This window comes from Stegodyphus dumicola, chromosome X2, assembly GCF_044657685.1.
Source record: "Stegodyphus dumicola isolate Sdum_Otavi_A_Nest chromosome X2, ASM4465768v1".
Classification (NCBI taxonomy): Eukaryota; Metazoa; Arthropoda; class Arachnida; order Araneae; family Eresidae; genus Stegodyphus; species Stegodyphus dumicola.
In genome coordinates this window covers 195481311-195498812 of record NC_140781.1, presented here as the reverse complement: position 1 = coordinate 195498812, position 17502 = coordinate 195481311, and the positions used below count along the sequence as shown (strand labels likewise).

At 33.5% G+C, this 17502-nt stretch overlaps 1 protein-coding gene across 2 annotated transcripts in view; it reads right to left on the bottom strand.

Annotated features, from left to right (window-relative positions):
- Positions 1-17502, bottom strand: part of LOC118198260 (uncharacterized) — a 324065-nt gene that overhangs the window by 73477 nt on the left and 233086 nt on the right. For both annotated transcript variants that reach the window (XM_085809850.1, XM_085809851.1), the window contains exons 11-12: positions 16654-16835; positions 11255-11545 (exon numbers count right to left, since the gene is read on the bottom strand). In XM_085809850.1, coding sequence (XP_085665976.1) covers positions 11255-11545; positions 16654-16835 — 473 coding nt within the window. The remainder of the gene's footprint in view (positions 1-11254; positions 11546-16653; positions 16836-17502) is intronic.

Genomic DNA, 17502 nt, shown 5'->3' with positions numbered 1-17502 from the left:
TTCATATCTACTTATTTAGCTGTTCCGTCAGCCGCCCAATGGAAGATATTTTTGGTGCAGATAACGACCTCGAAATCTACAGAGTTTTACAAAAATTGTACGATAATATCAGATTTATTTTATTTTGTTTATTCACTTATTCCATTTTGCAAAGTAAGGGAAATTTCGTCCTCAGAAACTAACACATAATGCTCGATTTTAATATTCCAGCCTAGAATTTAAAAGCCTCGGAAGTTTTTCAAAATCGTAAGTCTCAAAAACACCAGATCGGAGCTTGTGTTGCTCACCGTGATAAAATGTTTCATGAAACGTGAACGAGAAGAATTTCTTTAACTATTATTCCCAGTTATTATCATCATTTGTTCATTTTAATACTTATAAAAATTACTGCAACGGTTACTTGTATCTTCATTAGTACTTCGTTTTATAGCAGATACTAGTGCTTATAAAAAGTAAAATGACACAATAATTTTAGTAGATATTGAAATAGAATTTAAGTTAAGAAGAAATTACATCTCTTTAAAAAGAGAAAATTATATTTCAACTTGGCAACTCTTTTAACATTCCAGCAAAAGATGAGTGCAACAGGTACTGAGGGAATATGGATTGCAAAGAAACAAGACAGAAAGCAGCTTTTGAACCTCAAGTTGAATGATTTGGAACTGTAATATCGGAGGTATGGAAAATGAAGAAGTAGTACTGGCTTGCAAACATTACACTATCCAGCTAGGAACTTCAACTATTGACACGCTATCAGCTTATATGCACGCATAGACATCTGTAGTATTTGGAATAGCTCTGCTTAATAAGAACATCTGCGTGATCCTAACTCCTAGAAATCAATTCTAAGCAAAGTAAATTCACTTTGAATGAAGGTCAAGGTCAGTTGCGTGCATGTAGACTTTAGAAGCAAACGTGTTCTTTAGTTCATGACAAGATTTGCCAAATGGAAAACCTTTATTTATTTGAACAGACAAAAGTAAAAGGATTTCTTTCTGATAAGCGACCACAGATTGTAAATGCTTTGGTATATCCTCAGTTTATTTAATAGAACCACGAGCTGTGTTAATGTTTGTAATGCATTCTAATGTTACCACCTTTTGCAACCATTCTTCGATTTAGATTCTTGCGAAACATAAATTTCATACGCCTAACTAAACAGAAAAAAAAAAAAAAAAAAAAAAAGAAAAAAAATTAGCTGTACAGAACGAAAATAAAAATTTTATTTCCCCACCATGAAAACGTCAAAGCTAAAAATGATTAAAATTTCGGAGCAACACATGGAATCAGTTATTCATTTCTGGCGCTTTGCCAAACTATTCCACTCGCTGCGTGAGGGTAATCTGGCCAAGTTTTTAATTCGGTAATCTATCACAATTTATAAGGTGTTTGTCGGGACACACGCAGCATCCTTTCAGCTCGTTTTATAACGCTAAATAATAATTTGAGAAATAAATGTAACACAGAATGATGATTAATATTTAGCTTTAGCATTTTAGAAAATATATTTGATTTCAATTATTTGAATAAAAAATTCCATTTGTGTATGATGAAATACATTTATTTATAAATTTCCATCTTGAATTTATGAGATAGTACATTTTGTAGCCATTAAAGCAGTAATAATTACAGTAAAATCATATGACCTGATATGTTAGAGTTATGTGTTCAGGAATTGCAAGATTTGATCGTTTTTGCGGCAGAAAAGTCCAATTCTCTGAAAAGGTGTGGTTTTCAGAGGATTCCCTGGTGGTCGGCTGAATTATCTTGCAGGCGAAAGCAGTTAAATGCTACTAGAAGACGGTATCAAAAGACAAGAAATTCCCTTTTGAGGGAAATTTATAAAAACAAGTATCTTCAAATTAGGCTAAATTATAATTTTAAACTTTAAGAGAGCAAATTAAAATAATGAAGAGTTTCTTTCGGATTTAACTATACAGAATATTTGGAAGAAGATCTATGCTTGTGGAGTTAAGACTAATTTTGTTAGAAAGCTTAATATTTCAGGTATTAAAATTTCTCCTGGTCGATTTACTTCTTCTTTTAAGTATTCTATCATAGAGAAGTCGTTCCCTCGTGATTCTTTCGTACATGATACTCAATTTTGATTGATCTTTGCGTTGTGAGGCCGATCTAGAAGAGATTATCTTTTATTGATTTTTCGGTTCTGATCTTTGCAATCAGTTTTATGCCTTTGTATTTTTCTTCGTATTCCAGCTGTTTTACTACGTGTGTAATAGTTAATTGCTGTGTATATTTAACACTGCTTATTTTTGAATTTAACCCGCGGGAAAGCGCGTGGGGTGTATCATACCCCAACCCTACATAAAAGTGGAATATTTCTAACTTGTGAAACTAAAATTCTGAGCTGCTTTCAGTAGCTGAGTTTCTAGTTGTGGTTGACTTTCAGAACCGCTTTTTCTTTGCCTGTGTGTTTCAGAAAAAGATTTATCGGTATTTTGTTGAAACTGGGGTATGACACACCTCACGCGCCTGTCCGTGTAAATGTTTTTTTGACTGAATATTTAGTTCAGAAATTTATTTCTAGAGTGTAACAGTAAATATTTCTACTCGCAAGTGATTTTAAAGTACTTGACATTAAATTCTTAAAAATTTCTAACTGCATTATGGTAAAAAAATGAGTCCCTATGAACTGGAGATGCAACGCATGTGAGATTTATTAGAAATATTTGAAAGCGATGAAGATTGCATTTCGGAAACTGAAGATGAAACTAAGAATATTTTTTACAATGTTTTGGTTTCTAAAAAGATAAAACATTAATTCCTGATGCTCCTAAAAAGCGAAAAACTGTTCTTATGCTTTCAACATTATATAACGATCATACTATAGATGATACTATTGGAGAAAATAAAACGTCAGGAATTATATGTTTTAATAATATGACTAAAGGAGCAGTGGATATGGGGGATGAAATGTCAGCCAATTATTCAATTGCCAGAATAACAAGGAGGTAGCCAATGGTAATTTTCTTTCCTGCACTGAATGTTGCTGTAATAAATGCTTGAATTATATTACATTCAACTGCTAATCCACCAACCGGAAACAGAAGTATGTTTTCGAAGAACTTAGCATTACAATTAATGAAAAAAAGTTATCTGCTTTTTGTTATCTGCTGGATATTATTTTTCATATTTTAGTATAATTTTGTTATAACTAGTTCCCGTTATAATTACCATCTGTTCATATTTAGGTAGCAAGGCATGAATATAATGAATATCACTTCCTTATATCCATCATTGCAACTCAAAAGCATTTTGCTCTGGGTGCCACTGCATTTTGGATTTTCTCATGAAGAACTTTTTTTTAAAATTCTTCTGTTTACTAAATTTGCACTACTACTTATTTTAGCGGTTTTTTTCCAAGAACATCCATTCATTGGAATGATATTTACATCATTAAGGAAAGGAAGGTAGTAAAATAATTTAAGTTATAAGGTGATATTTTTTATAGCAAATAACAAAAAATCACATGATTGGTAAAGGCGAACATGTCAGTCAAGGAGTTAATGATTTACTTCGTTTCAATAATGCTTCTTAATACATTTCAACAGAACACTTTATGCAAATTACCTGTGATGAGTTTTAAAAGCCTTTTACTGATGTGAGGAGGAAGTCAAATTATTCAAACAGCTACTTTTTACATCTACTAGCCTGCTTAAAACACTCTGCGACAACAACTTCATGTATTTTAATGAAGTAAAATCTCTCGTAAAAGGCACTGAATTAAACGGTAATGTCAAAATAACGGTAGTGTTAGAGGACTAAACTCATGAGCCTAAATCTAACTCTGAATAAAGAGTCCATGATTTTCGGAAATAATTCACATTAAAAGACGCCATATTGCTTTGTGTTTTGCTTGTAAAGTTGTGAAAATCATTTCTATATGTCGCTGTTGACGTAAATTGTCGCCTATGATTATATTTGTAGATCACCAGTCGGGTAAGGAAAATTCACCAAAAAGAAAGCGTCTGTGGCCGACATTTTGGATTTAGATACATTATCGGAAATATGGTTAGTTAGGCTAATTGAACCTTTCAAGGCCACGAGGCTATATCTGTCTAAGATAAGAGATGCCTTCGTAGAAGACATTTTGTGGGAAACTGGATCGAATTCAAGATACACATGGGTAGAAACATGAAAACTAAACATGCAGCCAGTCTGTTCACCTGGAATCAAACGCAAACCAAGTCGAACTACCAGTATTCAGGGATCTTAACTACTCGGTCACTAGTGAAGCTATATAGAAGGTTAATGTAAACAAAGAGGAAATGGGAACTTGGGTGTATCTAGATAGTTCTGCTCCTGTCACATATTCTCAAGACCAGGACGAAAAAAATCAGACATGTACTTCGAAACGAGAAAGATGATGATGAGGAAGGGAGGATAAAGATGAAGACGACATTGCAAAGCAAGAAAGTTACGTAGGAAAGAGATACGAAGAAAAACAGTTGCAGACCTTCATGTGATTTGCCGAGAAATTTCATTTATGTAATTACATAATGTTATGATACTTCATTGCAAACACAACGAATTTTTGAAGTTATGTAACAATTTTGTAAGCAGCCATACATTCGAAGCTAAACACCATCAAACTTAATGGCTCGTGTGTGATATACATGTTAATTTTAAAATATTGCTTAATATAGTTTCTCTAAAATATAAAATTATGTGTATGCTTTAAATTTTAAAAAACCTGTATAATTTTAGATATTATATACAAGGTATTCCTTTTTGAACTGATACTACTCATCTTTCAGATTAATATCAGCATATTTGGTAGTGGGAGTAAAGACGACATGCGAAAAACGATTCTGTTGAAAAAATATTAGTAGCCGAAATTGCCCATGCAGGAAAATGTGGCGCTGTTCTAGTCTACACAACTGAAAATTTGCATGTCTCCAAAAGTAGGCGAAAACACCTAAAGCATTCCGAATGTTAGCTAGGTTCAAAGCGCGTTTCACTTTATATCAGCGCGCGTTACTTTGAAGTTGTTTTATCTTTATCAATCAAGTACAACTGCTGCTTTTCGAGAGTTTAGAAGTCGTAACAATCTACGTAAAGGCTTCCTATCAATTAATTCACTGAAAGACACAGAACTTCCGTTCAGAAATTTGATGAAACAGGATGCCTAGCAGTTCAGTTTGATAGAGCGCGAAAACTGGTGTCAAAACAGACAGTTATTGATGTCACGACTGGAATAGTTGACAGCATCCATAGGACTATGATTGGTATTATCAATGCCCGCGGAATAGCGCTATAATTAGATTTGAATCTTTCCAATGGTACGCCAAATCTTTCAGAAAATCCTTCACTTCTACCCATACCAGATATCTCACTTGAAGGAATTAAAAACACAGTGGTTATGATAAACGGGTTGATATTTGCTCTGGCATTTCTTGCCAGAAGGGGAGGTCAACGACACTCGGCCATGGTGAATTCTTTGGGGAGATAGGCCGCATTTTCATCTAAATGGTACTGTTAAGACTCACAATTCTAGATTTGGATTTCCAAATAATTCTATGCAATTCACTAAATCCCACTGCATTCACCACCGAATTTCCATGCTTTGGGTGGTTTCACAGCAGATTTCATCAGTGGAAAATTCTTTTTTTAGAACATTATTCTAACAGGAATACACACCTGTGCTGTTACCAAACAAAGGTATCGTGATATGATGGATAGTTTTGTCATTCCACATCTTCAGAAGAGTCAGTTAGTGTATTAGATAACTATGCAGGCTGAAGCAACACCGCATATTGGTCTATCAGTACAGCTTGTGTTGAACCATCACTTTGCAGATGACGTTCTTAAGTCACTTTCCCCCATTAGCATAGCGGCTCGTTCCCCTTATTTTTTGTGAGGTTATTTGAAGTTCAGAATCTCTGTTAGTGGGGTCTTTGACGACCTTATAGGAAATACATCACGGGCTGAGCTTATCATTCCTTGTGACAGGGTATATTCGGCCGTCGTAAACGCTGTGTACAGTATTCTAGTATATAGGATTCATGAGTCACATCGTAGAAAGTCTATTCTCTCGCTTAGCACTTTTATTGAATAAAATGCTATAATGCACTGAAATATTATCTCTGCAACCCCAAAGCGGCGTTGTACTGAAATTTCTTCTTTCTTATTCGTTTGTCTAATTTACAACTGTCTACACTAGAAAAAGGCCACATTTCCAAATATCGGTAACTTTCGGAACTATTTGTTTTTGACGGAATCTTTTTTGCCACGTCGTAATTAGTCTCGCTTCCTGAATAGATACGAACATGAATAGATATGTTTACAGAAATGTATATTGAATTTATCAGAAAAAGCCATATCCAGAATAGGCCAGATCTCATTGTTGCCGGTTAAGAGAGTTCTGTAGAAACCTATCGAAGCCATTGGAAAGAGATGGAGTGATTTTACTAGGCACACCTTTTTAGTAGCCTGTAAAATCACTGCTTCAGAAAGGAAAAAATATAAAACACTTAAAAACGTACGACAATGTCCACTTAACCGGGCCGCTGCAAGGAGCGAGGTAAAAGAACTCATTTAAGGGTGTCATAATCAAATATAATTTTGATTAGACAAATTCTAATACTTCACTTACTAAGAACTGAAAGCTAATTTGAATTGCGTTTTGAACTATCTCGTTCAAAAAGTAATTTAGAAATCTATTTTGTGCTTTATATCTCTACGAGAATATTCTAAGCACTGACGTTGGTGAATTCCAGGAATTCCAATTATCGAATCACATTTCTGCTTCCCATCCTAAATATTTCTGAGCCGCATTCTGAAGAGGAATCCAAACTATGGTGTAATAAATTCTCTAAATTCAGGCAGATTCTAGTAAAATGGAGCATAGGCAGGGAAAATTGAGACACTTCAGCTACATTTCCATTCATGAATAAACATATATGATGCTTAGCGCCTCTACAGTACCTAAGATAATAGAGTTTCTGGTTTTTATTAATTCGTAACGTTACATTTTATTGTATCGCATTACACATCTACGCAAAATGAAGCCTCTGCTTAAACTGGACAATAAACCTCGGATTTTCGACTCTGACTATGAGGGCTGATCCATTGCCCACTCAGTACAGTATCAAATACCTTTTCTATAAGATATTTTCTCCTTCTTTTCTGCTTGCGTTCGTAGTGTAACTGGAAGCATACTCGATACTCGACACGTAGTCCAGGGTTCGAGCCCCAAAGAGGTCAGTGACCATTTTCACGTCTCCTACGTAAAAAAAAAAAAAAAAAAAAAAAAAAAAATCTACTGACTCTACAAATGGCGCCCAATCTAAAAGGGTGGTGGATGTAATTCGTAACCGCCAGGATTTCGCGACTGGGTCCCGTAATCCCCACTCGTATTATCCCCACATACTACATAAAGTATTTTCGCCCTTCTTTTTGCATGTGCTTGTGGAAGCATATTCAACGCGTAATCGAGAGCTCCAGGTTTTGAGTACCGGCGAGGCACTTTTTTTCATGTCTCCTGCTTCAAGAAAACCTAATGCTCTACGTCTTTTTATGTATTTTCAACCACAGCTTCATTTTAAATTATCATCCTCAGAATCATTTATTATGAAGAAGTAAATACGGCAAAACTTTTATATGAATTAAATGTATATCTAAAATTCCATATTTTATTTATCCTGTTCCTTTTATTTATTTTTTCTGCTTACGTACGCAGCAAGGATGAATTATATTTTATCTTTTCTACTATAAAATCGAAAAAAGAAATAATAGATAATAATTAGAAGAGAAATTTGAAAAGCAGCATATATATATATATATATATATATAGAGAGAGAGAGAGAGAGAGATGAATATTTGATCACAGAGATACATTCCAATAATCCTTTACGGAATTCATAGAGACAAATCCTTTTGTGACTACTGATGAACTGAAAAGAAACCACCCATTAGATTAAAATCTTAAGACATTATATTCTTACTTTTAAGTGTTTGCTTGTTATAATTTTCGCTTTCTCCGTATCTTTGAATTTATTGTTTTGCATTTCTAATTCGTTCTGTTTGTGTTTGCAGACACTGTATCACTCTGGTAAGCTGCTTTAAAGTTTAACCTTGAATAAATCTCCTGTCTTCTAGTGCCTGAACAGATTTGTTGTATAGATATAAATTTTAGTATATGTTGATTGTGTGCGTGCAGTTTTGTCTGCCTATAACGTGGATAGGAACTTTTTTCCACATGAAATTTTCCAGAAATCATACTTTCTTAATCAGATAGACCTCCCCCCCCCCAAGTTGCTTACTGAAATAGACCGGCTAATTAGAACGTGCCTAAAACTAATACTGTATTAAATTATATTTATTTTTATTTATTCGCATGTGTGTATGATCTACGTACACAGAAAGATGCAGTAAGATAATTATATATATATATATATAATTATTAAAATTTGCGGGATGTATGCGTATATATCCCGCAAATTTTATAAAGGGAAGAAGTTATATTATGTGAAAGTATTGCTTTAAAAATTTAAATCTGCATTTTGTGAGAGATTTAACAAAATTAACTAAATATGAAAACTGTTTTTTTTTGGTAAAATTAAGATTGTTTCTCTGCTTCTTAATACGTTGTAGAGTCATTAGGATTTTTTTTTATAATACTATTATAATGCTTAATATTTGGCAGAAAGATGAAAAATAGCAACCGCCTTCGCCAGGTATCGAACCACGGACCTCTGGAATACCGGCCCAGCGTTCAGAACCACTACACCACGAAGGACGCTAGGAAAGTGGGAGAAATACCTTATAACGTTAGGAGAACTTATCAGGTTCAATGTTTCTTCTAACCTTCTTCGGAAACATACAATGACCTGACTAGAACAGAGAGCTTACTAAAGCTATGTTCACTAATTGTAGTAAGTAGACAGGATACAGACGAAGGGTATACAAAACCCTTTATTTTTTTTCTTTATATACAATGACTTCCGTACTTCGGAATACAATGACCCTCCACTCGGGGTCTAACTTAAAAGATATCAAAATAAAACTAAACTCTAATTTAACTTTAGAATAAGATTGGCCTTATAATAACAGGAAGCGTATGTAGCACAGAGACTGTGAACACTACAATACGTTTAATTTATCAAGAGGATTAAAACCTCTGGCCTGGAAGGCAAAGTAGCAACTGCGTAACTTCTAAGGTAAGCGGCCTGCTTCGAACTCACGGCTTCCTCTGTTCTGCTTGGCAAAAAGGCCACACTTAAATACTTGGCGTTCGCCAGACAACTTTGCATAAACTCTTTCACGCTTATAATTCTGGCCGGAAGTAGAAAATAAGAAGTGATAGTAAAGATTTAAAATAAAATAAACGTTAGTAAAACTTAAGATCCTTACAAACTTAATACGTTATATCATCGTTCGTATTATATGAAAGCAGGGAAAAAAGCATTAAAACTTCAAAAAAATGCTCATATCACAGAAATACTTGTAAACATTAATTAAAACTCTCGTAAGTGTTCTGCAAATGACTTTGCTCTTTAAGAAAGAAACCACATCTTTTGTATTTTGAAATGCGATCGAAATCAGTTATAAATCAGAATTTAATCGATCGTCAGATTTAAAGTTGTCATGCATCTCCCCTGTATTAAACGCTTAATATGCGAAACAAGTGTACACTGCGAAAAAAAAAGGGGACAGTTCTATATCTCCCCTTCTACTGTGCCGGTTGACGAAATACAAATTTCGTTTTTCATGTCTCGAAAGCGCGACTTTGTATATATATTAGATTTATATATAGCATTGTTCTAACATAGGTACTTTGACACAAAATCGGACTTTTTCTAAAACAACATCCCAATTTTTTTCCATATATCGATTCTACGACTCAAATTATGCCTAAGTATTAAATTTTGTAGAATTTGATGCGAAATTTACGGAGAAATTCAAAAAGTTACCTTGGCGAATTTTTTCAGTTTGCGCCAAGAATAATTCACTTAACGAACTTCTTAATATATGGCAAATTATTTTCCTTTCCCTTCCATTGTGCATGAGCTGAAAAAAAGTCATCATTCCTACATCCAAATAATTTTAACAAAGTGTTTAAGCCATATTTGCTGTTATTTTCGCTTTTAACAAATATGCCAAATTTCAAAACGCGCCAATACATAAAATCACGTATATGTTCGGAAATTTTGAATAAAAAACTGTAACTCGTTTGCAAGTATGCTTACAAATACATCTACTTTAAAATGATTATAAAAATTGTATATATTATAATTCAAAATGTTTTTCGAAAAATTTATAAAAATTATTTAAAAAATGAATCAAAAAATGGACGAATTTTATTTGGAATAAACCTAAGTTTAGAAATATGAAAGGATAATAATATAATAAGTTTAATAAAAAAAGAGATATTGATAAATATATACAAAACTCAATTAATATTGACGAGCTAAAATTTTGAGAGCTAATTTTTTAAAAACTACTCCTGCGATATTTACAAAACTTGGCAATTTGGCGTAATTTGAGTCGTAGAATCGCAATGTGGAAAAACGTTAGCATGTCATTTCATAAAAAGTACGATTTTGTGTCAAAATACCTATATTAGGACAATTCTATATATAAATCTAATACACATTCTAAGTCGTGTTTTCGAGACATAAAAATTCAAGTTGAATTTTGTCAATCGGCTAGGTAGAACGGGGAGATATAGAACTGTCCCAGTTTTTTTTCACAGTGTACATTAAGCTCAAACTATATTATTAAGATGAACAATGCATTATTCAACAGCAGACTACTGACATTCTTTGGCGGGGTAACCTGTTGAGCGATGGGCATATTCTGAAGCGATTTAAATTAGATTGATAGATTTTATAAAGTTTGTTTATAGGTATTTACACAAAAATTTAAATTATTTTAATAGTCCTATGACATTATTTATTACATTCAGTTATAATTTAATATAAAGATGTGATAGCTACAAATAATATTGCTTCCGTCTATCGCAGGTTTATTGCAAGTATATAGCAATTACAGCTTTATTTCATTGTACGGCTACGAAGAATTTTAGATACAAGAATAGTTTACTTAAAATACATTTTACAGATTTTTTTTGAATTAAAGCGTAATTTAGTTTATTTAGTCTTAAGCGAAATTTAACAGTTTCTATTTCATAGAGTTAAAGAACATTTAAATTCGTGATAGATTATAATACTTCACAATTAGTATTAAAACCAAGTCCACATTGAGATCCAAAAGTAGGGAAAGTACTTACGTTTTGAATTAAGCGGCGTGCCGTCAAGCCACTTCCAAGTGGAATTTCCAGCTGATGCGTATGCTCCTACCCAGTATATAATACCAGACATGTAACTATACGAAGATCGGATCAGATCATGAAGAATAGCCTCTTGTTCTGCGCTTTCCACGACCGCCAGCTTCGCCTTCGCTTCCGTACAAATCTGGCGAGCAGTGGACCAACTTGTTTCCAGCTTTCCAACGAGGTAACAATTTCCATTCCTTAGTTGAAACATGTCATTATCACATAAAACACTTTTCTCAGATCGTTCTAGAATGAAAAAATTAAGCATGTTATTATTTTACAAGCATATATAAATTTATCTACGTTATTTAATGAGCACCTCTTAAAATATGAGCCAGTGATTAAAAAGCAATTTGTTGCTTAATGTGCACATTACCCGTGCAAGAAATCGACCTCTTTGAACTCAAGTCTTTTAAAGACATTCAGCTTTAATTTTGGTTTAGTTTAGGTTTATTAATACAAAAGGAATACGTTTACCAGCTTTTTACAAGTTAGATGCTGTTAAGATGCTTGATACAAGATAATTTATCAAGGAAGGCGTTACTTTATTTCCTGATGACTATTATTTCGTTTCTTGTTTATAAAAACAATCCGAAACAAGTGAGGCAGTTACATAATGACTCATCTAGGTTACCTTTGGACTGCAACATTTTCTGACAAGAAATCCATGGAATTATTCACCAGACTTCGTATCATCTTTCTGAGTAATTGCTATAACAACAAAAATAATGTTTACACCTACCAGTATTGTGAGGCAGTAAGTAATATACGAATTGTTTGTTGTTTTCAGTTCTAAGACTAGATAAGTACAGTTCAAATGCTTACTAGTGCTATTGGTGAAAATGCTTGAATGTAAACTAAACATATGAGCCAAGATTTCTCCTAATATCAATCATTAAACGAATATGGGTCTAAAAAATACACAGATAGCCCGATAAACTCGTTAAATTATGCTGTTATTGGCAGGACATTCTTTGGATACCACATTAATCGCTGCCTGTTCACAGTGACGGGGTTCTGGGATAAAGTAGGAAAGTTGGAAAAGCATCAAAATAAAGTCCGAGAGAATGTGCATCTTCTACCGCAGTTCACAGTGAAGGTATTGTTTGTAGGTCTCAATTCCATCCGTAAATCATTACAATACTGGAAGCGCCATCTTTGCCATTCCCGCTTTCTTAACTATATCCAAGAGTTGTTGTGCTGTGTTTTCCTTGATCAAAAGACGGGAAATCGTTGATGCCAACCGTGCTTCATTGTCAAGGGAGATGATATTTCACATTAGGATACATTTGTTTAGATGGTACAGTAAGAAAAAATATATGCCCATGTGCTATAAGTGAAGAAAACATTTTAAAGGGTTAAAAGTACATTTTCTAATTTCATTATTAAATTAATCAACAAATAGCAAACAGTCTTGCTGTGTAATTTAGAATCGGACAAAATTTATCTTTAGGCGTTTTGTTTAATGTTTTCCTTTATGTTTAATATTTGGTATTATAATATTATGCTTATTATTTGAAAGCATTAGAAACCATTTTAGTTTAATTTATACGAAAATAATATATATTCAATATTTAAAAAATAGTCGTTTTTCTCTCAATTAATTCTTTCAGCATTTCAAGCGTTTCGTACACAGTAAACTAGTCTCTAAATTTACATCTATTACGTAATTAGTGTTACTCTGTGTAGATATTAGGAACTTTCGGAGCAGGTATCAAGAAAAACAAGCCATGCCCTCGTCGGGATTCAGCCTCTGGATAGATCTTTCGACTGCCACTCGGACAATAAACCTTAATATTCTCTTACATGTCAAATTGATTTCCTTTATAAAGTAAGCCAGTTGAGTTGCATTTATCAACTATATTTACAGATAATGAAGTACAGTGATCTGTCGTTTTTTTCGCGGTTAATGGGGACCAGAACCTTCAGCGAAAGCTGAAAAACCGCGAAGTAGAATTTGCCCCTAGGAATTTTCGTGTATGCGGGTACAAGAATATTTTAAATATGTAATTTGTATTTATACTTCACACATTTAAGACAAAAATTACAACAGTATACGTATTTACTGAAACGTGTCAGTGCTAATTAATAAGGTTAATTACAAAACCTTATACAGTAATAAAAATTAATCAACATTGCTTCCTGAGAGAGGCGAAGAGTCTTGTGTTGGTGGTGGAGGAGAGGCTTTCACTTGACTGGTAGAAGCTTTAGGCTCAATCGGAGACTCTTCTGTTGGAGGCGCTGACGGTAGAGCCAGGGGCTTTACCTTGGAGAGAAACATGGTGATGGGTAGTTGTTGTTTTTGTTTTTTCTTGAGATGACAGATTCCTCTGTACAAGAACATAACCCCGTCAACGCGATTGATGAACTCGACAGCTCGAGCCATATTCTCGTCAATGTCTTGTGCAAATTGTTGCATCGCTCTTGCCATGTTGCACAATTGTTGCAGATTATCCAGGGTAAGGCCACTCTTTTCAGTTTCTTCTTCGTTTTCCTCTTCGTTTTCTTCTTCACTTGCAGCCTTTGTCATCTCAAGGAGGTCTTCATCGGTCAGTGGATCCGAGTGGCAATCGATAAGGGCGCGCTGATGTCTTCTTTTTTCATGTAGACAAATCCTTCATTCCTTATGATGTGAGTCAGCCTCACCGCCTTCTCCACCCCTGAGTGATGAACTTTTTCAGGAGTGAAGCCTGGATAGTCGTGCACCACGTTCGGCCATAATTTCTTCCACCTAGAATTTATGGCCTATATATGAGAGCACTGGCATGTATTCTGAGTCAACTCATCTCTTTGTTTGACATGCAGGGATCCTTCTCTCTCACGCATCAACATGAAACAACGCTCCTTTTCACAATGTGGCTGCCAACATGGTTGTATTTTTTCATTTTTATTTCTTGATGAAATTTTGGAAAAACTCGCGAAGCACTGAAGCCGCAAAACATGAAGCGCGAAGTGGGGAGGGAACACTGTATTTCAAGAAATATGCTACTGATCTTAATTAAGGTACTGACTAACAAAATTATTTTTTCTGTTACCTGTCTGTCTACCTATCAGTATCTCTCTTTCTATGTATATACGAGTACATATAAATTTGTGTGCAACACTATTTCTAGATATTAATCTTCTAGTTATCATAATCATCATAACGGTCGAAGAATTTTAGTGCCACGCTTTCCACATGCTAACAGGAGGACCGTCTATCTTAGCCATGGGGCCGGGTCAAATTCCGTAGGAGATATGACTGCTAATAAATGTCCAGTGTCATTTCGGCATGAAGCACATAAAATAGTATCTATCCGATAATCCATTCGAGATTTCAAAGGTAGGAAAAGAGGGGTGGGAGGCCCTTGGCCGTCTCTCTGGGGATTCTCCATCAAAATTGACATTCATACCCTCGCCCATAAGGGGGTAAAGGCCTAAATCAACGGTATGCAGAGTCCTTTCCTCTAAGCCACGATAAAATTAGAACTGATCTGACTATAGGTTTAGATCAGGAGGACTAGAAACAATGCCTAAAATTTTAGTGAATAATGTTGTTGTCAATTGCAGACATTTTAATAAATAAATCGGAAGAAAAAGTTATATTTATGGAAAATTTCTTTTGTGTAATATACATTTTAAGCTTGATTACAATTTCGTTTTTTTATCTATTCAAATAAGTTGCATATTAAAATTTCAGGAATTTAAAGTTTTGAGACTAAAGCAAAGATTCAGATCTAAACGCTTTCGCAATTTCCTAGTTTTAAATAGGTATGTATTTATTTAAAAATAATGAGATAATTTATTCTATAAGATTTTATTTAACAACTAATTCCATTTTTTTAGCGAAAAGTAATTATTGATCATGTAACATAAAAATTAATACTTCTGTATTTATAATTTATTACATATTTTATTTGTTCTTTAAATAAGCAATTTCATCTTCCTCTCGAATCGAAGTTGATTTAAAAATTAAACAAAAGCTGGAAGTACTTCTGTGCTATTGATACTTGTTCCATTGTCTAATTATGCGTTTAAAAATTTTCAAATTCTGTGCAACATAACGCAATAAATTAAAAGTCAATGATCATATCAAAGGCAATTAAATTTACTACGTAACAGACTAAACACACAACACTATCTTTCTCTATCAGTTCATCTGCCATGCAGCTGTCTGCACTGATTAGTTTTTGTGAAGATCTAGGCTGGAGGGAGCATGATGAGCATACCTTGCAGAAAACATCAGACATCGCACTATCGAATTTTTGACCAAGAAAGGAACAGCAACAGTTAGTATCCATCGATGCGTTAATTTTGCGTACAAGGAATTTGCCCATTCTTATGCTTACATCAAAAGAAGTTTCCTTAGACAGTTAACGCATGATAGTCAGTGGAAGATAACCGAATCTTAGGTTGTCCTTTCAAACTCACTGCTGACGGAAGGTGAAAAAAAGTTAAAAACTTAGTTATCGATAAACAGTATAAAGATGTTTTACATTTACTGCAAAATTAAGGATTAATCCTGGGTTTGTAGATATCATCATGTGCAAATGCTTTTAAATGTTGCGGAAAATGCTGATACCTGAAATCAAGAGGAATTGCTTGACATTTTCTAGTGAAATGTTGCAAAAATAATATATATTGACGAAGTCTTTATGAGTATCTGGTGACTGGTTGAGATGAGTATTTACCATTGGGAAGAAGTTAGGTGAAGACTAAACACAATAGAGATGTGAAGGAGTTATTATTATTATTATTATTATTATTATGAAAAATGTGAGAGAACCTTCATTTCCTCGAGAATCAGATAGCCGTCTAAGAGTTACGCGTAATACATGATATTATGAAAAATAAAGATTTTAAGACTTTTACCATTATACATAAACACGCAATGAAAATTTATAATTTAATGCTGAAAGAACTAGGTAAATAGATGAGTGAGACATAGACGAGCCAAACTAAGTTTAGTAAGGAAACTAATTATTCATTCTTATGAAATTCATATATATTTAAATTACTTAAAATACATGACATATTTTTGCTATATCTACATCCTTTACTAAACTAGTAATGAAAAGGTATTGACTCATCCAGTAAGAATCGCTCTCTTTAATAAGATTTATATTTTATACCAAAATAGGTATCTATTTCTTTGGAGAAATCCTATCGTGTATAATATGTAATTTTTCATCAGTATCAGAATACACAATGAAACAATTGCATCTGTTTGTCACCCATGCTAATTTTATTCAATAAGACATTTTTGAGGACAGCATAACTTATGCCACAATAGAGAACGAAGATATATGAATTTTTTTCCCTGCCGCTTACTAGTGAAGTTTAAAGAGGAAAATCGGAAATGAAAAAGCACTCACCTGAGAGAATCGAGAATTCAATCCGAAATCCTTTGTAAGAATGAGAGAAGTCGGATGTGAAGCTGAGCTGTAATGCATTCCTTTGTGATGTATGGCGAAGAAGTTTGATTTTGCTCTCCCAGTCACCACAGCGACGCCAACGCACATCCTCTTCTTTTAACGTCACCACATCGTATTTGCAACTGCAATTAAACCCGAATATTAAATGCTGCCTTTTCATCAAATTTTGAAGAAGTATAAGCTTTATTCTCCTAAGTGTTTATTACAGTGTTTGGGAAACATAGCTTTAGTTCTCTTGAAGTTTATTTTAATACTGGAATCTGTTTAAATTAATGTATGATTTGTTAACTTAAAAATTTGTATGCATTTCATGAAAATGGTATAAAATATTTTAATATAAGGATATTATAATGGTAAAGAAATAATTCGAAATAATAATACAAAAAAATTAAGTTAGTTGTTTATCTATTTTATTCTGTTTTGGTTAGATAATTAATTACCAGAGGCATTACTAATAACTCATATATAAAAGTATAAACATTTAGTTGGCAATACGTATAGAGATATAAAGCATATAAAAAATTTAATTTCTGAAAATTAGATGCAACAAACTTTTATCCAGTCTTTTTCTTTTAATAAAGATGAAAATTACTAAAACTATAGCTACAAACTTAACACTCTACTGTTTTATATGCTTTTAGATTTTGTTTCCAATTTTATTTCTTCGACTTGCCTCTTAAGTATCCCTTATTTTTAATTCATTATACTTATTTTCTCAGTCTATCAGGTTTTCAATTTCAGAATTTTGTTACAAATAATATTGCTATAGATTACAAGTCCACTTTTAAT